Source organism: Gekko japonicus, unplaced genomic scaffold (genome assembly GCF_001447785.1).
Source record: "Gekko japonicus isolate JY-2015 unplaced genomic scaffold, Gekko_japonicus_V1.1 scaffold665, whole genome shotgun sequence".
NCBI classification, from domain to species: domain Eukaryota; kingdom Metazoa; phylum Chordata; class Lepidosauria; order Squamata; family Gekkonidae; genus Gekko; species Gekko japonicus.
The window spans coordinates 356,683-379,570 of record NW_015170294.1 but is presented as its reverse complement, the minus strand read 5'-3'; the positions used below and the strand labels follow the sequence as shown (position 1 = coordinate 379,570).

The 22,888-nt window shown below is 42.4% G+C and overlaps 1 protein-coding gene across 1 annotated transcript in view; it reads right to left on the bottom strand.

Moving 5' to 3' along the window:
• Nucleotides 1-22,888, bottom strand: part of ASCC3 (activating signal cointegrator 1 complex subunit 3) — a 409,581-nt gene that overhangs the window by 296,043 nt on the left and 90,650 nt on the right. Inside the window, exons 8-9 of the mRNA XM_015417908.1 lie at nucleotides 15,406-15,606; nucleotides 14,791-14,931 (exon numbers count right to left, since the gene is read on the bottom strand). Of these exons, the coding sequence (XP_015273394.1) occupies nucleotides 14,791-14,931; nucleotides 15,406-15,606 (342 nt within the window). The remainder of the gene's footprint in view (nucleotides 1-14,790; nucleotides 14,932-15,405; nucleotides 15,607-22,888) is intronic.

Sequence of the window (22,888 nt, the reverse complement as noted above, 5' to 3'; positions counted from 1 at the left end):
ATCATATCCATTTAACAGTCAACAATGGGTGAAAAAAGAAAAGCTGTATTCCTCTCTGTATTAGTATGAAATGCTATTGAAAAGTCAGTCACCATGGATTACATTTCTGAAGTCTATTAGCTCACTTGAAGTCTATCAGGGTGCTCATCTATAGAACAGAAAAGGTCCTGATGTAGTTTGCCACCCTAAACACCATTCACCCAGTTCAGCTCTAACATTCTTATGATCTGTGCTTCACTTCTTACTTCAGCAGTGCCATCAAAAGAGCAATCAATCATGTAATCGTTCAGATAACAGAATCTATTCAGCCTTCCAAGCTATTTCCTCTATTCAAGAAAAGCAACACTGCACCAGCAAACACACACTTCAGTGATACTGTAGTTTGCATAAATAAACCACATTTTGCAAAATATTAATCTAGTTATACACAGAAGCTGTGTTACTGACTCTCATAAGGGATTTACTAAGGTTTCCAACTCCAGCTCTCAATGATACTGTAGCATAAGCCACATCAACATCTGTCTAGCAACCATACTTACCACAGATCTAATTAAATTAGACATCAGTGATGCAGTTGCCCAGATCTTTACAGAAAACCTCTAAAAATGAACTTCACAGAGCTATTTTAACTATTCTAGCATTTGGGAACAAATACGTAAGCATGTTGCTGCTGCAGGGTTTTGTTAGGCACACACACACAAGAACAATGAACACAGGCTGCCCCATTTATGTAATGTCAGTTTAACCAAACAAGGCATTCGGTGTCACAAATGGCCCAGTGCTTTTGTCAAACTCTTCCACATACTGGAATGGGGCACTTTCTGCTCACACATGACCTGATCACATCACACCAAGCCCTCTCACAGGATCCTTGCACATGATCCCAGACTTTCTCAAGGCCTAAGGATTCAGCCCGTCATTGAGGGAGTTGTACTCTCTCTGAAAGAACAGGTTCATAACTTCTAGCTCCTGGCCTACAGGTCTCCTATGTGGCACATAATGCCTTTTATCAGTTTTGTCTGATAAGGCAGCTGTGGCCATTCCTTGAAAACCGTGGTCTAGCCATGGTGACACATTCTGTGATGACATCCAAGTTAGATTAGTGTAACATGGTTTACATGAGGTTTCCTTTGAAAAATCTCTGTAAACTTCAGCTCTTCTAAAAGGCAGTATCCAGGCTATCGTTAGGGGCAGGATACAGGGACCATATCACCCCAGATCTGAAATATCTGCATTGGCTTCCCATTTGTTTCCAGGCAAAATTGAAAGTGCTGGTTTTTACCCTTTAAAGCCCTAAATGGCTTGGGGCCATACATTGTAAATCTGGCACATCAGTCTATTCCAGTGCAAAGTAGTAATCAGGTCCCCCTTTTTTGGTTTGTTTTTGCAAAGTACCTGATGCGACTGATCTTAGAAACTGGACAGGTATTTATAAAACTATCCAGTTAGACATAACTAAGATTTCCCATGCGTCAGACAGGGCTGGAATAATTTGGGGGTGGGGGGGGGGGGGGAGAAGCAATTTCCTATTAAGCCTGCAGGTTCCTGTCCTGTATTCCACACTATTCCTAAGGGTCTCCTGACCCTCATGAAAAGATATAGGTGGTACAGGGAGCTGAAAACCATGAAAAAGATTGGTAGAGATCTGCTCATGATTTTTTGGAATTAACTAACTGCATCAAGATATCCCCAAATACTACAGACCTTTCCATATTGAGCTCAGTTTTCCAGCATTTCTGGATTCACCCGCTACATACGCTGTAATTTCAATTACATGCACATACCCAATTCAGACAGGGACTGCAGTGTGCAAGGAAAAGGGATTCAGCCTCCCACCCCAAATGCCATTTTCCTGACCTGAAATGGCTTAGAGGAGTGCTCTTTGCCTTGATGTAGGTTACACTTGTACTTACAGGGTACACCAAGGTTTCCCCAGTGGGCCCTCACATGCCAGGGAACCAAGTTCCCAGCATGGAACTTCATGCACACATCTGAATCCACAGGACTGGAGAAAACATAATGGGTAGTAAAGCCCACAGATGCACTCACCCTTGTATCCTTAGGAGGACAGAAATAGGAGGGTTACAAAATGTCTGGTGAATCAGCATACATCATATGTGAGCAGAGAGCTATAGCTGGTTTAGTGGATCACTAGCTGTGTAGGCCTGGTCTACAACCCTAACTCAGGTCTGGACTGTGAGTGAAGTGTACAGCAAATTTCTCAGTGAGGTTGCCAGGTATGGCACTTGCCTTCATATCTGTAGCTTTTATCCTCACATTGGCTGCTCAAGAGATAGCACTGTTTCAATTCAACCTCAGGGAACCTTTACATTTTATTTCTGCTTATTACCGTGTTTCCCCGAAAATAAGACTGTCTTATATTTATTTTTTTTCTCAAGAAGACACACTAGGGCTTATACCACAAATGCATAGAAATCCTGCTAGGGCTTATTTTTGGGGTAGGTCTTATTTTCGGGGAAACAGGGTAGGTGTCACAGAAATCCTATATCATGCCTGAAAAAGCCTATTTATATGTTCAAAGGAAGTCTTCCTTGTTAATGGACTCTTCAACCCAAGCATGGAAAATGAAGTGGGACAAGGATAAATTTATTTAAAACAACACCATCCTAGTAAAGTTATGATGTTCTGAGGTCCAGTATGTCTTTTCATTAATTCTGTAAAGGTTACAGCTTCGTGCCATAAGCTAACATACAGAGGTAAGCCATCTGCTTATAATTACAAGCTATGCCAACGTAAGTCAGCATCACAAAGAGTATTATGCGTTCCAGCATAGTGATTCTCACATGAACACTTGGCTGGTGTTCACCTTTCCATCTTCCCTCTTGCTTTGTAAGACATGTATATATTGTAAAATAACTGAAAGAATTTAATACTTCTCTAAGATTAAGATTTTTTAAAATCACATATATTGTAGATGGCTTAAACATAACAATGCCTTTTGCTAATCTAACAACTTTCATATTTGAACGTATCATGCACCAAGTAAAGTTTATGTAGCTCAGAATTATCTACAAACCAAACAGCACCATCCTGAGCACAGAGAAAACCAGGAATCTCCCCCATCACAAACCTCAAAAAGTTATACAAACCTAGTATTAAATTTTGTGCATCACAACAGATTAAAACATCATTGTTTGAGTCTATTGTGCAACAAAACACAATACGAAAATAACAGAGTCTCATTTAACAATTTCAATTATCTTTTTCCTTGAAAGGCCAAATAATTTTCTTGATTTAAAACTACCATATTTTGTAATATTTGCCTGTTATTTAGGGCACATTCACAGCAACTATGCATGCTTACTCAGGGGTTCCAATAGTAATTACTCTTAAGCGCATAGCATTGTAGAACTGAAAGTTTTTCTTTTAGAGTCCAGAGAGCATTCATTCATTTGTAGATCATGCATGATGAAATGGACCACAAAACGTAAAGTTAAGGAACAAAACAAACAAACAAAAATACTACAATATACCTTCTTACTAGAACACGATTTCATCTCTACATTAGATTTTATTGTTAAAAAATTCAGTTTCAGCTCTAAAGAAGGAACGGAAAACAATTTTGAGATAATTGCTTTATGTGCCTATACCAAGATACTGAATTTATAAAGGTAGTTCCTTTTTAAAAAAATATTAAAGTCTGTAGTTTGTGGATATGAGTAAATCCATTTTTTAAACTGAGATCCACTCTTAGTAACTGTCCCCTGAGAGCCCCCCCCCCCCCAGTTCTTAAAGTTTCCTAAGTTTAGAGATTTGGAATGAATGTTCTGAAAAGTTTAAACTGCTCTCAGGTCAATATGAGGCCACTGTGGTACAGTGGTGACAGTGTCAGACTAGGATTCAGAAGACCAAGGTTCAAATTCCTACTGCCATAAATCCTGATGCATATCCTGGGTCAGCCTAAATCTCTGTCAGATGTACTAACCTCATGTTGTGAGGATAAAATGAAAGAGGGGGAAATCCTGCATGCCACCCTGATGGATCAAGAGGATGAAAATGTTCTAAATAACCTGCCATAAGAGTTTCATGAAATTATCTGAGTATTCCATAACGACAGTTGCCCTTTTGGATAATGAGCAAGTTTTGTATTTCACTTAGAAAAAGATTTCAGTACATTATTGTCTTTCAGCTTTGATTTCCACCACCACCCCGTGGTCTACCCATGTATAAGAGACTGAAATAAATATACCCTTCCTTTGGATGAAAACACAGTGCCTATATGCCAAGAGTGGGGAAAAGAAAGCAATCTTTAGTTCAGATTTTCTGATTGCTAATATATATTTTGAAGATATACTCCCAATATTTTGCTTCTAATAATTTCAGTTTTGAAGTCAGACAAAAATTAGCAGGTCAGAAATATTTTTTTAAGCCCCAGGAGGGGATTTTTAATTGATTTTTTATCACTACAAAAAACTACAACAGAAAAAAGGGAGGGGGAAACTACACATACGGGAGAAAGTAAAGTACCCACTACTATCTAAAAACCCAAGAGAGGAGATCCTCCAACTAGCTTTTATACATCCAGTCTTTTCATCTTTTTTCTTTTTATGCCTAAATCTCTGTCAGATGTACTAACCACATGTTGTGAGGATAAAATGAAAGAGGGGGAAATCCTGCATGCCACCCTGATGGATCAAGAGGATGAAAATGTTCTAAATAACCTGCCATAAGAGTTTCATGAAATTATCTGAGTATTCCATAACGACAGTTGCCCTTTTGGATAATGAGCAAGTTTTGTATTTCACTTAGAAACACATACGGGAGAAAGTAAAGTACCCACTACTATCTAAAAACCCAAGAGAGGAGATCCTCCAACTAGCTTTTATACATCCAGTCTTTTCATCTTTTTTCTTTTTATGAACTGTGTCAAACTTTTAAAACTTTTTACTCTCCCAGTTTACGTTTAACTGCCCAATAGCAGTGCCCCCAATCATCCCCAGGAACCAAAGTTCTCAAAGGCACAATTCAGAGTCCTTCAGCCTTTACTTCTTCTCTCTTCTCTTCCGCAACTTGTAGGGACTTTTCGGGGCTGCTGCCCCCTGCTCAGACAGAGTCCTCACCAGATGAATCACTTTCCAGCTCGCCACTGGACCTGCTGTCCTCTTCTTTTTTCTCGTCCTCTGACCTTCCCAGCTGTTCCTTTAGAAATTCTTGAGCTTTCAGAACAGAGTCAATCTTTTCCTTCTTCTCTTTAATCTTAAATGTTATGCCTTCTGGAAATAGCCATTTGTATCCAATTGAATTTGTTTGGAGAAAGAGCACAAGTTCTTTATATTTCTTTCTGTGTTGTCTTACTTCAAATGGAATATCCTTTAGCGTTCTCACAGCATTCTCCCCTGCCTTCAGGGGCGTTGCCGCTACTGCTTTCAGGATAGCATCCCTGACATGCCTCTTCGAGAATCTTACTACAATTTCCCCAGGCAGATTATTTTTCTTTATGTATCCTGAACATGACCTGTAGGCCACATCCATATCGTTGAGTAGCAAATCCGCCTTTATTTCTGTTGCTGGGGCAAGTAGTTTGCTCATAAATTCTTTAAGATTCTCTCCTTTGTTCTCTGGCACCCCCTGGAAGCGCAGGACCATATTGGCCTTATCCATTTGTACTTGAAGCATTTGATCTTCCAAAGAAGAAGTTTTCTTTTCCAATTTTTGTACTTTCTTCTTCATTTTCTGCGTTGATTTCAGCTACTTCCTTTACTCAGCTATAGCCTTTGCCGTCTCACTGGTCGTTTCTGGCTTAGGGGACTCTGGTTTCATTTTCAAGTCTTTCTTTGACTTTGCCCCTCTTCCCCGCCATCTTTTTCCCGTTTGTTTACTTCCGGAAAGTTTTTAAAAGTCTCTGAATATGCGCTTGACTGCTTAGCTCGATTGGGTAAGTACTTCTGGGCAATTTAATCGCGTTTCTCTTCTGCTCCCCCCCTTTCACTCAACAGTTTATGCGCATGGGAGGCATCCCCCTCGCTTGCTTTTCCTGTTCCGCGGAGTAGGGTAGGGAGCGTCTTTTCTTTCAAAAATCGTTTCCCAGTTGACTAACATTCATAGTTGGCCTTTCGACCGCGCTTCTTTCATCATTTTTCATGCCCGATCTCCTGCGCTTGACCCGGTTAGCTTCACTTGTACCATTCAGTCTCTCGGCTGGAAGAACCACTGGAGCAAAGGGGCGCCTCAATTCTCTGGCATTCCGCCATCGAAGAGGCTACCCCTCAAAGCTCCTTGGCCAGGGTCCCTTCACCAGGCCCCAGGGGGGCTTACGAGCCTGCTCACCCCCCTCCTTCCGCCGGAACACGGAGACACCCCAGGAGGTCCAGGAGGTGAGTCCGCAAGCGTGCCGCCATCAACCGGAAGTCCAGGTCAGAAATATTTTTATTAGTATCATGTACTTCAGAACGTTTAGAGAATCAGCAAGGTTGGAATATCCTGAGTTGCTAAATACATATTTTTACCAAAAATACAACAGAAGATCTCCTATTATATTTTGAATTTTCAAGTCAGGAAAGGTCTTACCTCTACTTCAAAAAAGATAAGGAGAAGGCAAAGAAAACTCCTGTTTGGTTAATCAATTTTTGATGTATACTAAGTAAAACATACAGAAAATAATTTATCTTTTAAAAAAGCTTACAAGATTGAGATCTTTAAGATGAAATTTAATAGTGATCGGAAGGTTTCTTTCACTTACCGTGAAGCTTCCTTTCTCGGTGGTTCAGAAGTGGGACAATCCTCTACGAGTGGGATATAAGCTCCTCCCTCCAGGCGGGGAGGGGCTTATCCTCCAGAGGCTTCCCCAGTCGTCTTCAAGCCCCTTCTTTCCTGCCAATGAACTATAAGGAAGAAACAGTGCCCCTCTCGAACAGGGAGAGAGCTCAACAAATTGATTAACATAACCATGACCACTTCCGTGTTCCCTTGCACAATCATTCTGAAAACCAGGTTATAACAGGAATATGCTTCAACTAACCGTTCTGTAAACTGGGAAGTATGCCCAAAGGGAGGGCAGGACTGTCCCACTTCTGAACCACCGAGAAAGGAAGCTTCATGGTAAGTGAAAGAAACCTTCCGTTCTCCAGTGGTTCATTGTGGGACAATCCTCTACAAGTGGGACGTAAAAAAGCCTGGTGTCCCAAAAGGGAGGGAAACTTCCCTGATTACAGAGTGTTTTGGAGCACCCTACGACGAAAGGCCGCTTCGGCTGACACCAACTTCTCACCCAGTAGTGTTTTGTGAACGAATGAACAGATTTCCAGGTAGCTGCCCGGCAAATGGTCTCTAGAGTAGGGAAGGGCCTGTAGGCTGCTGTAGTCGCGGCTCCTCTAAGCGAATGCGCCATAATCCCCTCCGGGGTTCTTCCCCTTTGGCTTTGTAGCCCACTATAATGCATCCTTTGATCCATCTACTAATCGTAGCCGTGGACACCTGCTCCCCCTTAGTGGATCTCCTAAAAGACACAAAAAGCAAATCTGATTTTCTCCATGACTTAGTTCTGTCAATATAGAAACTCAGGGCCCGCCTAACATCCAAACAGTGCCACTCCTTCTCTTGATCATGCACGGGATTTGGACAGAAGGTAGCACTAGTTCCTCCGATCTGTGGAATGTGGAATTAATTTTAGGAATAAAGGCTGGGTCCAGTCGTAGGACCACTTTGTCCCTGTGAAAGATACACAACTCCCTGTTAACTGATAATGCTCTAAATTCCGACACTCTTCATGCCAAAGTGATGCCCACTTGGAACAATGTTTTAAAGGTAAGTTCCTTTAGTGGACAGGATGCCATTGGTTCGAAGGGAGGGTGGCACAATGCCCTTAGGACCTTGTTCAGGTTCCACGTAGGGAACCTATGTATCCAAGGAGGGTTCAGAAAGGAAGCTCCCTTTAGAAACCTTTTTATATAAGAATGACTAAGAAGAGACTTGCCATGCCTGGCTCCTTGAATGGCCAAAATGGCCGATACCTGTCTCCTCAGTGTGCTGGTGCTGAGTCCTTTATCTAGTCCATCCTGTAGGAAGCATAAAACCTCCCTAACCGAGGCCTTAAGAGAGTCTATGCCTAACCCCAAACACCAACAGAGGAACACTTGCCAGGTGGAATTGTAGGACCTATTGGTGGATGTTTTTCTAGAGGCCAGAATGGTTGACACTACTGCTTCAGGATAACCCGTGCCCCTTAATATCCCCCACTCAACCTCCATGCTGTGAGTCTGAACATGCCTGGGCGGGGGTGGGTCACCAGACCTTGACTCAATAAGTCCTCCTGTACTGGGAGGGGCCACGGTTCCCCCTGAGAAAGTCTCTGTAGTTCTTGGAACCATGCCCTCCGTGGCCAAAAAGGGGCTATTAGAACTACTTCCGCCTTCTGCTGGCGGATCTTTTGAATTACTCTCTGTAGGAGTTGAATAGGGGGAAAGGCATATAGGAGGCCTGGTGGCCAGTCACAATTTAGTGCATTGGTTCCCCTGGCCTGAGGACTTCTTAGTCTTGAGAAGAATTCTGGGACCTGTCGATTGGACTCTGTCACGAAAAGGTCGACTTTTATCGTCCCAAATCTGTTGCATAACTGTCTGAACATGGACTTGTTCAGTGTCCATTCCGATTGGCTCATCCAGTGTCTGCTGAGCTGGTCTGCCAATTCATTGTCTTTCCCTGCCATGTGTGGCCTTCAGAGACAGAAGGTGAACCTCTGCCCATGTCATTATCTTGTATGCCTCATGGTGTAGGGATAGCACTTGAGTACCCCTTGGCGATTCACATAGGCCTTCACCGTCGTGTTGTCCGTCTGGACTAGAACATGACGGCCCTCTAGATGTTTGCTTAGACTTAGCAGGCCTAAATGGATCTCCCGGAGCTCTAGGAAGTTGATACTCTCTCTGGACTCCTGTCTGGATCACTTCCCTTGAGTCATTAGGCTCCCCGAGTGAGCACCCCAACCCGACAGACTCACGTCCGTTGTCATGACTACCCTTGGTGGGTCGCGAAGGAGTGTCCCGTGTTCGAATCTGTGAGCTGTTGTCCACCAGGTCAGTTCTTGGCGCACATTCGTCAGGAGGGTCAACATTTTGAATATTCGGTGAGCTATTGCTCTTTTATAGGGGAGCAGGAACCTCTGCAGAGGCCTTGCGTGGAAGCGAGCCCACTGTAAGATCTCCTGGCAAGAAACCAGCATTCCCAGAAGCTTGACTAGCACCATCAGTTCTGACTTGGTCTCCCTCAGCATTTGTCCCAGTAGAGAACGCACTTTCTGTTCCCTCTCCTGTGAGAGGAACACTCGATCTTTAACTGTGTCTATCACTACACCTAGATGTAACAGCTTCTGGGAGGGCTGAAGGAGACTCTTCTCCAGGTTGATCACGAAGCCGTGAATTTTCAGGGCCTCCACTGCGATCTGTGAAGACTGGACACTCCCCTGGAACGAAGAGGCTTTTATAAGGATGTCGTCTAGATACGGAAAAAGCTGAAATGCTTTCAGCCTGAGGTGAGCCACTAGGGTCACCAGAACCTTCGTGAAGACCCTCAGGGAAAACTTCAACCTGAAGGGAAGTGCCCTGTATTGAAAGTGTATGATGTCGTATAAGAATCTCAGAAACTTTCTGTGGGAGCTGTGGATGGGGATATGAAGATAGGCTTCCGACAAGTCTATCGAGGTCCTAAAGTCCCCCTCTTGAATGGCTCCCAGGATGGATTTGAGGGTCTCCATCTGAAACGTCTGGTCCCTTATGTGTCTGTTGAACCATTTGAGATCTAAAATGGCTCGAGTGTCTCTTAGGTACTACAAAGAATACCAAATAGATGCCCTGCCCCCTCTGAGAGGGCAGAACTCTTTCTATGGCTTCGATTTCTAGAAGATGTTGGATGGCCTTTTTGGTCTGGATGTCTTTCATCCTGTTGCAGTTCTTTGTTATCTGAACAAAACGCTGTTGGGATAAGGTAGAGAACTCCAGTTTGTAACTGTGGGTCACAATGTCGAGGACCCACTGATCCGACACGGAGTTGTGCCAGCAATTTGCGAATGCCTGGAGTCTTCCCCCTATCCTCAACTGCTCCTCTGGGCCTGCATAGTCATGCTGAGAACCCTTTCTTTGGGTTCTTGTTAGAGGTCTGGTTACCTTTCCCGGAGGAGAACGGTTTATTACCCTGTTGCCTGGGCTGTCGCTTTCCCTTGAAGGACTTAGAATAAGAGGGTTTCTGTCCCTTCTTCTGCTCTTGAAATGGCTGGAAGTGTTTCCTAGATTTGAAGTCACGCTTCTTAGAGGGTAGGACTTTTTTCTTGTCCCTATCCTCCACTAAGTACTTTTCTAGACCTTCTCCAAACAATTTTTTTTTAAATTTTATTTATTTTAATTCGGTTTCTATACCGCTCCTTCCCGAAGGCTTGGAGCGGTTTACATAGACATTTACATTTTCCTATCTAGGGCCACAATACATGGGGGGAGGGTGAATGCAGGGCTCTTGTTGTACTTTGTTGTTCTTTTTTCTCTCGGCTCTTCGTGGTGGGGTTTTTTCCTCCACCTCCTGGCAACGGCGTCTCGGTGCCGGTCCCATTATTTTCAAGCAACTCCTTCAGGCGAGGTCTTCATGGTGCACGGCTGTGCAATGACTGCAGCTCCGGCACTCGTCCTATTGGCTCCGCCATGCTGCATCGTTGCGCCGCCGCGCCTCTCGATCCAATCTCCACCTGGATTCTGCCGCCGCTCGACGCCGGATGTTCACCATGCTCGCCGGGTCACCAGATCATCGCTCGTTGCCACCGCACCGCACTGCTGCTTCACCGGCACTCGTGCTGCACACCACTCCATTGGGAGGAGAGTGCCCCCTGCTACCTAGGAGCAGGTACCCATTTATCTACTTGCTAGGCTTTCGAACTGCTGGGTAGGCGGGAGCTGGGACAAGGGCCGGGAGCTCACCCCGGCCGCGGTGGGTCTCGAACAGCCTTATGGGTTGACACCCTTGAATGGAATGGCTGCCACCTTTGCCGGTGTCGAGGAATCTACGTCCCAATGGCGAAGCCAGTTGTTTCTCCTCACAGTAACGCTGCATGCTAACGCTCTAGCTGACAATTGTAGTGCGTCCAGAGTGGCATCTGCTGCAAAGTCCACCGTAAGGGCGATCTTTTTTAGTTCGTCTTTGAATTCTTTAAGCACGTCGCTATCTGCCGAGGCCAGGTTCTGAGCCCAGTCGTATGCTGCCCTGGCAAACAAAGATCCTGCTGTGGAGGCCTTGATTGAAGAAGAGGAAGCCTCAAAGTCCTTACACAAGGCCTGTTCAATCCTTCTATCCATGTGCTCCTTAGGCATGCTGTCAGCATCCATAGGCAACACTGAACTGGAATACAGGCTGGTAACTGGCTCATCTACTACCGGAAGATTCAATTTCCTGGTAGCTTCAGGCATCAGAGAGTAGAGCTTTGGAAAGTGGTGATTGTTAGCCTTAGGTTTGGCAGGCTGCTCCCATTCCATCTTCATAATGTTGCAGAGGGAGGCCTGGTTGAGAGTGAGAGTTTAGGCATTAGTTTGCCTGTGCCTTTTTGGAATTCTGATTCTTGGTCAGCCTTTCCTTAGGAAAGGTCTAGTGTTCTTAGGACCTTAGGTAGAAGGCGATGATATAATTCCTGAGGAAAAAGCCTGGACTGAACAGAGGGGACTACCTCCTCCTGTTTTTCTGATAATTTCCCTTCTTCCTTCTCTGAAGAAGAACTAGAGGAATCTGACCCAGGCTCTCTATTCCCCAGCAGTGGACTACTATCTTTAACGGTTTGTTTGGGTTTCTTCTGTTTAGGTCTAGGGGGAGAGTTAGAGGAACCGGAAGAATCCTCCTCCTGGCTACGCCTGGTCCTTTTGGAAGCCCTACCCCTTTCAATGGGTAGTTGCCTAAAGGTTGAATCTTGAAATGTTTCTGCAAGCATCCCTTTAAACTCCTTCCTCATTTTGGTTCTAAACCAGGTCATAAGCTCCTCTCTGTATTGGTGTTTTGCAGGTACTGGAGATGCTAGGGAGACTGACATTCTGGGCATGTAGGTGTCCCCCAGTGGACTGTCTCTATCCTGGGAACCTCCTGGGGTGGCCTTTTCAGCCATGTTCCTCAACCTGCAATGCGGAGAGTGAACAAAAAACACCCTATCAGGGAAGCCAGATGGCCTGCAGGTGAGTGTTCCCCCCTCCTGCCTGCCTGAAGCCAGTCTCTGCACGAGATTGGGTCATGCAACGAATCTCCCTGTCTCACCTGGAGGTTGGTAACCCCCATGTAGGCTAGTTCCCATCCAGATGCCTGCATGAAACCACTCAGAATGTCTGAAGAAGCCCTAGAGTGCCCAAGATTCCTGGCCCAATCCCCCCCCCCTTTTCTTCTGGCGCCAAAAGTGAAAGTAACTCAGGCTCCACCACTTTCCTGCCGAAAAAGCAAGGTCCGGGTGAGGAGCTAGGCCTAGATAATCCCCCCCCCTTCTCTCTATGCCATAGGGATGAGGAACACAGGCAGCGAGCAGTTTTCCAGTGCTTTCCCTTCCCGAAAGGGCTACTCAGGAGTAAGGAGGCCCTATGGAGAGGGTCGGGCTTTCTGCGGCTCAGGAGGTCACTTGGTAGCTCTCCGTCGTTCACTTCGTCCCTCGGTATCGCGTGATGAGGGCGGAGAAGCCTGGATTATGCCCCCGTCCTTCCTGATCTCCTTCGACTACTCTGCACTCCTACCGCCTCCTCGGGAGTAGGCCCTCTACCCGGGGGCGGGTAAGGCCGGCAGGAGTAGTTAGAGGCTCACTCTCAGGTTTTCGCAGTCGGTTGCTGCTGACTGGCCTTCTTTTTCTTCTTTCTTCTTGTTTTCTTTCTTCCTTATCTGGCTGCGCTGTGCAGCGCTGCTCAGACGTGTTCTGCTGAAAACAGGGCCGGCTAGAAACTGGGGAAGCCTCTGGAGGATAAGCCCCTCCCCCCCCCGATCATTGCTCAGAGCCGACCCTGTGGAGGGAGGAACTTATATCCCACTCGTAGAGGACTGTCCCACAATGAATCACTGGAGAATATAAAATTATGAATGGATATGAAAACGGTAAAGAGAAAGAAGTTACTTTACAAAAGCAAAAGAATGCATGGTTATTCAATTAAATTAATTACCAGTAGGCTCAAGATGTCTCTACTTTTTATTATGCTATCAAGTATAAAGTAGAGACATCACCCTGCCAACAAAAGTCCGTATGGTCAAAGCAATGGTATTGCCACTAGTACTGTACGGCTGCAAGAGTTGGACTATAAGGAAGGCTGAGTGCCGAAGAATAGATTCTTTTAAATTATGGTGCTGGAGAAGACTCTTGAGAGTCCCTTAGACTGCAAGGAGATCAAATCAGTCAATACTAAAAGAAATCAACCCTGAGTGTTCCCGGAAGGCCAGATACTGAAGCTGAAGCTCAAATACTTTGGCCACCAAATGAGAAGGGAGCACTCACTGGAGAAGACCCTGATGCTGGGAAAGACTGAAGGTCAAAGAAGAAGGGGATGGCAAAGGATGAGATGGTTAGACAGTGTTATCGAGGCAACGAACATGAAATTAAGTAAGCTCCGGAGCACGATGGAAGACAGGAGGGCCTGGCGTGATGTGGTCCATGGGGTTGTGAAGAGTCGGACTCGACTGTGCGACTGAACAACAAACATGCTCAAGATAAAGAAAAGGGCAGTGCATTTCTCTACATGATGCATAATTAGCTTATAGTGTGGCTGTAAAATAAAAATGAGTCATAACTTGCAGAAGACAGGGTTATCGATGACCATTACCATAACAGCTATATGATATCTCCCAGTGTTTAAAGGCAGTATGTCTTTGACTACTCAGTGCTGGGGACAAACAAGAAAATGTTCTTCTTATGGCTTTTCATGGATATCCTACTTACCACTCTTGCACACTGCCAAACTTGATAGAGCTGATCCACCAAGGTGGTTCTTAGTACCAAATGAATATGATGAATAAAGTTGGGACTCAAAGATTTTGGACATCTTCCACTCCTCCCTCCCAGGAAGGCAGAGTCCTCTCAGCACTGCCAAATGTCAACAATACCAATTGTGTGTGTGTGCATAGACAGGGACAGGGGGGTGGGTAAAGCATGCAAAGTTTATGTATGCACTGTATTCTTGGTGCTTGGGGGGGAGGGCAACAGTGGGAGGGCTTCTAGTGTCCTGGCCCCACTGCTGAATCTCCTGATGGCACCTGGTATTTTTGGCCACTGTGTGACAGAGTGTTGGACTAGATGAGCCATTGGCCTGATCCAACATTGGCTTCTCTTATGTTCTTATGTTCTCTTGTACTTAAACTTGTCTATAAGTGTCCGAAAGCAACAATAGTGTCTGAACTGATGTTATGGTACTTTAAAAACTACTTTGTAAGACCCAGGAACCTTATCAGGGTTCCTTAGTAAGATGACTAGTAAAAATGAAATGAGATTCTCTGGAAAACATTGCCCCTGTTACTACAAGTATTTCGCTGTAACACAGAGTTATGCATGGAGACTGCTACATGCATCCCTAGGGTACTACTTCTATTCATATAGGGTAATGTTGAGACCCAATAGGCCTGTCTAGGGTATCCTAGAATATCTTGCATAACCTTCTGTAATAATCAGAAGCTCCAGGGCAGAAATGTCAATATGGAAAGTGTTACCCTGAAAAATAGAAAAGCCACTGCTTTAAAAAATCAGAAAACAAGAATACATACTACTTCAGAAAAAAAATTATACAAGTTTAATCACATCTCTGAAGCACTACTTCCTTATTTGCATATATTTATGCCTCTGACATAGCATACCTGTGTTCGTAGAATTTCACTTTTTGACAACTGTATATCGCCTGTCAGCTCTTTCACTGTGATGCCTAGTGGCTCCAGACGCTTGCTGAAGTAATTTGTCATTTCAGCTGCCAATGCTTTCATTGGAGCAACATAAACAATCTGTACCAAAAAAGGACACCAGCATGATAAATGAGCAAAAAGCACAACATTGTTGGTTCCAAAGCAAGTGATACAAATCACAGTTTATTATGAAATATGATCCTAACACTTACAGAACACACACACCTCATCCTAATAGTGGTATATGGAAAGCAGTTATCTGCACACGATAAGTGTGTAGCTGTTTAAAAGACAATAGATTTTGTTTATAAAGGCTTATCATTTTGAAAATTGGTTCTGCATCAAAGCTTAATATATTTTCAAAGCTTTTCACATGGGTAATAAGATTTTCAAAAGTGAAAAGGGAATTACAGACCAGCAGTGAAGTAAATCAACAGGCTCTCTTCCCCACATGACTTGGGGGAAAGTACAATGTCCTTGAAAACTTCTTGAATCCACATAAATGTGTATAACTCTATAATGGGTTATATCTTACAAGTTATAAAGATGTCCTGTGGTTCATTAAATTCCTACCTTAAACTCATCCTTTTTGATAACACCTTGCTGAACATGCTGACGAATTTCATGTAAGACGGTTAACATTGCAATGTTAGTTTTTCCAGCTCCAGTGGGTGCACAAATTAGCATGTTCTCATTTGTGTTGTAGGCAGTCTCGAAAACTATGGACTGGATACGATTTAATCTTTTCATGCCTTTAAAAGCAAGTTGTCCAATCTGCATTGAAAGTCCAGAAAAGCAGCATTTAAATAGCTAATTAAAACAATTACCACTGACAAGGAACACATAACATCACAGTATATGAGAAAAGGGTTTTTAGAATTCAAAAAATTTCAAAAAATTTAATTCATTTTTTCTTGGTATCACCAAAGTTCTTAATCATTAGTCAACATGGTAAATCTTGAATAATATAAATATCAAGATTAACAAAGTAAATAATTTCCCCTCTTTTTCCATTCCATCTAATCTTTCTAGATGTTCCTTGGCCTTCCTGGAGAAATTCTAGAAATCCCATTCACCTGTACAATACCACCTTGTTTAGTCCATTGCTACTGATTATATCATCATCACCCCCACTGTATGTGAAATGCTTACCACTCCTATCCCATCGTTTGCTTGTTAGGTTCACTCAGTTGCCCTCATCAATCAGTTCTCTTTCACATACAAAGGCTGAGAGCCAGCAGAAAAGGTGCAGGCCTGGGCATTTTTGTTGTTGTTGTTCAATCACACAGTCAAGCATGACTCTTCATGATAGCACAGCTGTGACGGACTGCACTTCTGCACTTTTAAGAAGCTCAGAAGTGCTGTACAAGTAGCTGAAGGACTGTGAAGGGTTAATTCTTCACAGAAAAAGAGAGCCTTGAGTGACAAGCTGCTCCAAATAATCTCATTGGTTAGCATCAGCTGAGCACAGAAAGTCTGGAGAGAGCTGCAAACTGAGAAGGGATTTAGTCAGATTTCTGCCTTGACTGAATTCAGTCTGATTTCAGCCCTAGCTGAGAAGATTCAAGTACTGACAGTTTTGGAATTCAGCCCTGACTGAGAGCAGTTTAACACAGACAGGACAACTGGGAGAAATGGCGCATGCGCAGTATGGTGCGACGACAGGCGGATTTTCAGAATGCTCCGAAGCCGCCTTATCACTTTTTCGATTCTTTGGGACCCCACGGTCCAGAGGGGCTCTCGCCGGACCTCCCAAAGAGAGGACCGGCGGCAGGGGGCTTGTCTCGGCCCCTCCCCACTTGGGCAATGCAGGGGGGTGTCCACTTACTGCTCTGAAGCAGGAACGATCAGCGGAGTGGAACATGGCTGCCATGTTTCCACCTAGTCGTGACCATCCGTGGTAACACAGAAGGGAAAGCCAAGGAACAAACTTGTGAGTACACATACTTCAAACTCTGAAATAGAGAAGATTGGTGGTGATATCACCTTAAATCTATTTGCTCAAAAAGGAGAGGTTTAGTGGCCAGAGGAGGTTTGGGAGCGTTTTGAACATTTTCTGGAGTGTATGCAACCTTGGAGAATTTTTTCTTGTTCCTCTTCTCCCGTGGCAAGGACTTATCATGGAAAACAGACAGGAAAAAAAATGTGTTAAGTGCCTTGAATGACTATAAGAAAGTGAATGAATTGTTTTAATTAAAATGGCATCGGTAATACAAGAGGAGGAGGAAATGGATGAGAATATGCTTGTGGGAGATCTGTCTGTGGAACAGTTTCTGAGGATTTTAAGGGAGTAAATTCAAAAAGGTTTTGAAAAATCCTGTGTAAATTTGCTAGAAACTATACATAACCCTCAATTGGAAATAAAAGAAGATCAAATAAAAGAGTGCAGTGAGAAAAAGAATGTCCAAGGATCTTTCTTTACAGGACAAAGAAAACCGGAAAGAGAGGAAAAAACATCGTCTTGGGAAATTGAAAATAGACAACAAAATTTGGAGTTAGAATGGCTGAAAGTTAGAAGAAGACTAGGAAAAAATTTCCACACTCTCAAAGAAAAGAGACATGTAGACATGTTACTTCAAAAAGATAGATTACAGATTCATAGGAGAAAGATTAAAATATATGAATTATGTGGAATGTTTGTTGTTGCTGATATATGCCTAGCTGGAAAAATTGGATCGTTAACTGCTTGTGATAATGGAATACTAAACAAATAGAGTCAGTTAATGATAAGCTATGTTTTGTATTGGCTGATATAAATGTTTGATTGTTAGGGCAAGTTAGTGATATGTTAAAAAGGTTTAGATAGTGAGAACTGGTGATAAATCAAAACTTTTAAGGTGGTGTGTGTGTGAAACTGTATGTTAATAGATAGAGTATATTAATTATGTTATGTTTGGTGTTAGTTGTCTAGCTAGAAATGCTAGAATCTTTGATAAAATGGGATAGATAGGGTAAGTTATTAAGTTTAAAATGTTAAGAAAGAGATAGTTGGTGATAAGCTAAAATTTCAAGGTGGGGTAATAGAATTGGGGTGGAAGAGTATTGATCTTTATTTTCCTGTTAAAATGGGCATAGTGAAGGTTAGAGAAAAGTTGGAAATTCTTAAGGCTAATTAGTTATTGTTTGAACATCTAGTCGTTGAAATTTATAACTAGATGAAAGGCAATAATAGTGAAAATATTAAATGGTTAAGAACTAAGTAAGGGTCTGAACAGTTAAGAGGAACTTGCCTTGGGAGAATAAAGTGGTGCCAGGATCCCTAAAATTTTAATGGGTGATGCTAGTATAAAAAAAAAAAAGTATGCTCAATTTTGAAAGGGATGATTTATTGAAAGCTGGAAAGTAAACAGCTTTTCTATCTTCCATTTTCGATTGTGCTATGCAGGTATTGTGGAATGTAATTTTGACTTTTGATGTATAAATTAATTTATGAGAGTAAAATTTTCAAAAATAATCTGATCAAATTGTGCAGTTAAAAATTAGGTGATTAATTCTTGTATTTAAAAAAGCAATATCAATAGAAGTGTGTACTCAAATATATATAAAGTACAACTGGGAGAAAGATGGCAAGGACAAGTGGATTAGATGGAGACACCCCATTTGGGCCAAAAAGGGGATAGATCTTCTAGAGAGAGAAGAAAATTCCTTACCCAGCCAAACAGGGAGTTAAAGCCGAAGAGTGCAGAGACCCCTGGTCTGGTGTGGTTAGAAACTGCCTTTAGAGAAACACAAGTACTGGTGTTTCAAGAGAAAGGGTTTGGGCACTGGAAAGTGTATACCAGCCTTATGAAAACCAAAAGAGTCAGAGAATACTCAAAGAAAGTGTGCTAGAGTGTTTGGGGAAACACTGGAACAAAAGCCTCTCAACATAAGATTTTAAAGTAACGGAATAGCTAAAGAAACTCTCATTAGCCTGAAACATAAGAAGTAAAGTCTGTGCATGTACTGGTTTTACCTCAGAAATTTCAACCCCTGATTTCACCTAACCTTTTCCCTCTATGTTAGATAAAATATTTTGTTATTTTTGAATTTCAAAATGCCTTGAGTGCCATTTAAGTGCTTTAAGTTAAAAGGTGATCCCAACCCTTCCCTCAGATTCCTATGCTGAGCCAACAGACAAAATATTGTACTATGACAGGGTGGGTCAGCCAAAGTTCTTCAGTAAAGAAAAAAAACATTACTAGGGTGCAAAAGGGAAAGAAAAACAGACAGAAAATCATGCCTCTGAGGAAGGGAAGAGGATGAGGCCGTCATAGTAGCCTCAGAGAGAAACAACAGATTTGATCAATCTGCCCAGAGCCTCTTAATGAGAAATACCAGTCTCAGCTTTAATTCTTCCTCAGGTTTAAATACTAAAGTGACCATATTCTTGGTACTAAAGTAATCCCAATGAGTTAGTGAAAGGTCCTAAATAATGGTCTGGATAGGTATCTCAGTGTGGATTTTCTAATATTGATGTACATTCTTACTGCATGATTAATAGTATTGTAGCTGTTTGAGCTAATTATTCTCTTCAAAGGATCTCTGATTTCAACATATTCTAGATCCCCAAACTTATGCTAGGAGGCTTGTCACTTCATCATAAACCACAAGTTGCAACATGTGTTGGCCACTGGCTAGACTGAGTACAGTCAGCCAAGTAACTAAAAGTGAGAGGAGGAAAAAGAAAAGTTTTCTTTGTTGCACTCAGGCTACTCTGGTGTGAATCTGAGTCCAATTGGAAAGTGGGTCTCCTTCATACAGATGAGTATCTACATTATATGTTTTCCTCTGACCATATTGGTAATATCACCTAAATTGAAAAGCAACAGATTTAGAATTAAACAACACACAGTTAACCTGTGGAACCTATTGCCACTGAACACTGAGATCCATTATTTTTTAAATTCTGCAATTTCTCAAAAAAACTCACGAGTTGTGTACCATTTAATCTTGAACAACCCTGTGATGTAGGCTGGAGATGAGAGAGAATGACTGGTCTAACATTACCTGGTATACTGCACAGCTGAGCACATAATCTAAAAACTGAATCTCCCCAATCATAATCTACGTTCTTTAAGCCATTATACTGTACCACCTTTCACACTGAGATGCTACTAGGACATATGGATTTTTAGAAGATATTGTTGGAAGCATCCTCTTATAACTACTACACTTTTTAAACTACCAAATAATGTGGACCAACAAGAGATAGGTATCATCCTCACACTCTATTTATGAGCACTCCTGGGCCATCTGGCACACCAGAGAAAGCTGAGCTGGATGAATTAATTTGCCTGAGTCAGTCAGGAAGGTTATGCATAAATAAAAATGTCACCTCTCATTAAACTTCAAGAGGGTTTTTAAAATATATTTCATAACAGTGTTTTACACAGTGCTGTTAAATAACTGAAGTTGAGACTGAGGAAAAAGTGCTCACTTTATTTTTAGTTTCTTTCTTTGAAGTACACCTTGATGAGAGTCAAAGTAGTAATTCAAGCTCAAAGATTTCTGTTCCAAGTGTGATCAATTCTTAAGCGAAAAAGGAGAAAAACAGAAGGGCAGAAACGGTTTTCAGGAAAAGAATGGCTGGCGTTGACATGCTTTGAATAAAAAAAAGAATGGTCACACCAGGCACGGGAAAGAAGGTAGCAGCAGTGAGCAACTGTGGATTTTTTTCAAGATGGGCTGGCAGTCCATCAAGTAGCTACTCCTAAGAGACAGTGAGAACAAGGAATCAAAAGCCCAGGTATAATGAAGAGATCTAAGAGAGTTTTTCAAACAACTACTTCTAAGACACAGTGGCATGAAGAAGGAACCTCAATTTATTTGAGCAACTACACATTCAGTTGCAGACCAAGGCCTGGAAACTCAGGCCCTATGTTTTATTCTAGAGCAGTAATACAGAGTAGGGAAACGTTTAACCCCTTTCCTCCTCAAGTATCTCCTCCCCATGTCCATTTTACCCACAATGAGGCAAATATGCATATAGAACCCTGAACAGAAAAGCAGTTTAGTGAGGGAAAGTGCTAAATATAAATCCCATCCCACACTTCCCTGCTCCACGTTGACCACCAAACCAACCTTATGGCAGCTGTTTTGGTTTAGACCCAAACTACCATCCCTTCTGTGCTTCCCAGCCCCACCAGCTGTTTATAACAATGCTACCCATAATGCTGAAACAATTTCACACAGGTCAACTTTTAATGACTTGTGTTCAAATTACCCATGCCTTATTCACAAATGCAGGGGGAAAAACTAATTTCTGCCATTAACATAAGTCAACTGCTCTGCCAAAGTGTCAGAAAAAACAACACAAATCAAGCAGCACAGAAGTATTTCTTCTTCCAAACAACATGGATCAAGGCAGCCAGAGACAAGGCATGGGAGAGAACAAGGTCAGATCAGCTGAGACCCCATTTCACAATCTTGACAGCAGTGTACAGTATTCATCGGTGGTGCCAATGAATGTGAGGTGACCATATCCCCTGCTACTCCCTATGAAGTAGGCAATTTTATATAGCCAATTTTATATAGCCAGAGTGTTTCTTTATGTTATTAACACACATGCACGTGTGTGTCTGTTAATAACGTAACATCTATGTTATGCTGGGTTTCCAGGCCTTGGTCTGCAACTGAATGTGTAGTTGCTCAAATAAATTGAGGTTCCTTCTTCATGCCACTGTGTCTTAGAAGCCACCCTGAACCTGACTCGGTGGGGAGGTACAAATCTAACAAATAAATAAATAAATAATATGCTATTGCTGCTTGTGTTGGCTTGCCTGAGCGGCATATATTTCAGCCTCCCTACCACACTTACCCACCACTTCCCTCCTTGTTCATGGTGCCACACCAACCCACCTGCCTCCCTCACTTACTTGGTGGTTGTCAGTGCCTCTCTTGGCTTCCCCGCTGCCACCAGCTCCCTCATATTACTGCCAGCCTGAACATCTTTCTTGACTGCCTCCCTGCTGTTAGGGACTCTCAGCTTCCCCTACCCCACTTTATTGCCTTTTTAATGATAGCAGCAGTGCATCTCTTGACTTCCCTATCACTGGCCCACTCACTCAAGCTACCTGCCTGCCCCACATGCTTGTTGGCTCGTTTTCCTGGTGGCAGCTGATCCTCTCTCTTCCACCTCCTTTGTCCTCAAAATGTTTGCTCAGCTCTGCTCAATCCTATTTCCCCCCCAAACATTGCAACTGCTTACTTGAAATGCCTCAGCAAAATTGCAGTACTGGAATATATGACGACTTCATTTTTAACCTAGATGTTACATTTGTCCCAATTTTTAGCTACTGCTAAATCACATTAGTTTATTGCAGTGTTTGTTTTTCCAACCAGATCCAGCAACTTAATGAGCAAAATAACTCAACCTGCTCAGTCTCCCATACTGCTTTGTTTTGACCTTCTTTAAACCAATAGGATGTTGCAGTGAGACAAATCACTTTATATTAGGAGCTGCCAGACCTCCTATATTCCAGGTTAATTGCATTACTTGTGCCTGTATTCTTGGCTTCCTTTTGTCCCAAATAAATTTGTCAAACAAAGCTTGAATTTTTTGAAGTACAGAATAACTAACTTCTAACAGTAATGTGGTCAACACAAAGAGGATTTTTGGCAGGATTTTAATTTTAACTACCAAACTCTATCCCAGCCAAGATAGTTTATAATTAGACCAATTGTGCAAATTGTTTTCTGTCTTTCTTAGTAATGGACTTTGATTTTGTTTAATCATTTTCCCCTAGATCATTGGGAAAAAATACCCCCAAATATCATATATCACGATTCTTCAAAGAGGAACCAGTAATTTCTGTGATATTTTGCTTATCCCCATTAGATATAGTTATTCCAATTAATATTGACTTTGACTTATTTATTTGATACCCAAAGATTTCACTAAATTCCTGCAATAATTCTACCAGTTCCACAACAGTTTCTTTTGGATCCTGTAGAATAAATACTACATCATCTGCACATAATAGTAATTTAGTGATATTATGGTGGTATTCAATTTATTTTATATTGCCACGTTGATGTATGGCTAATACTAAGACTTAAACGTATAGATTGAATA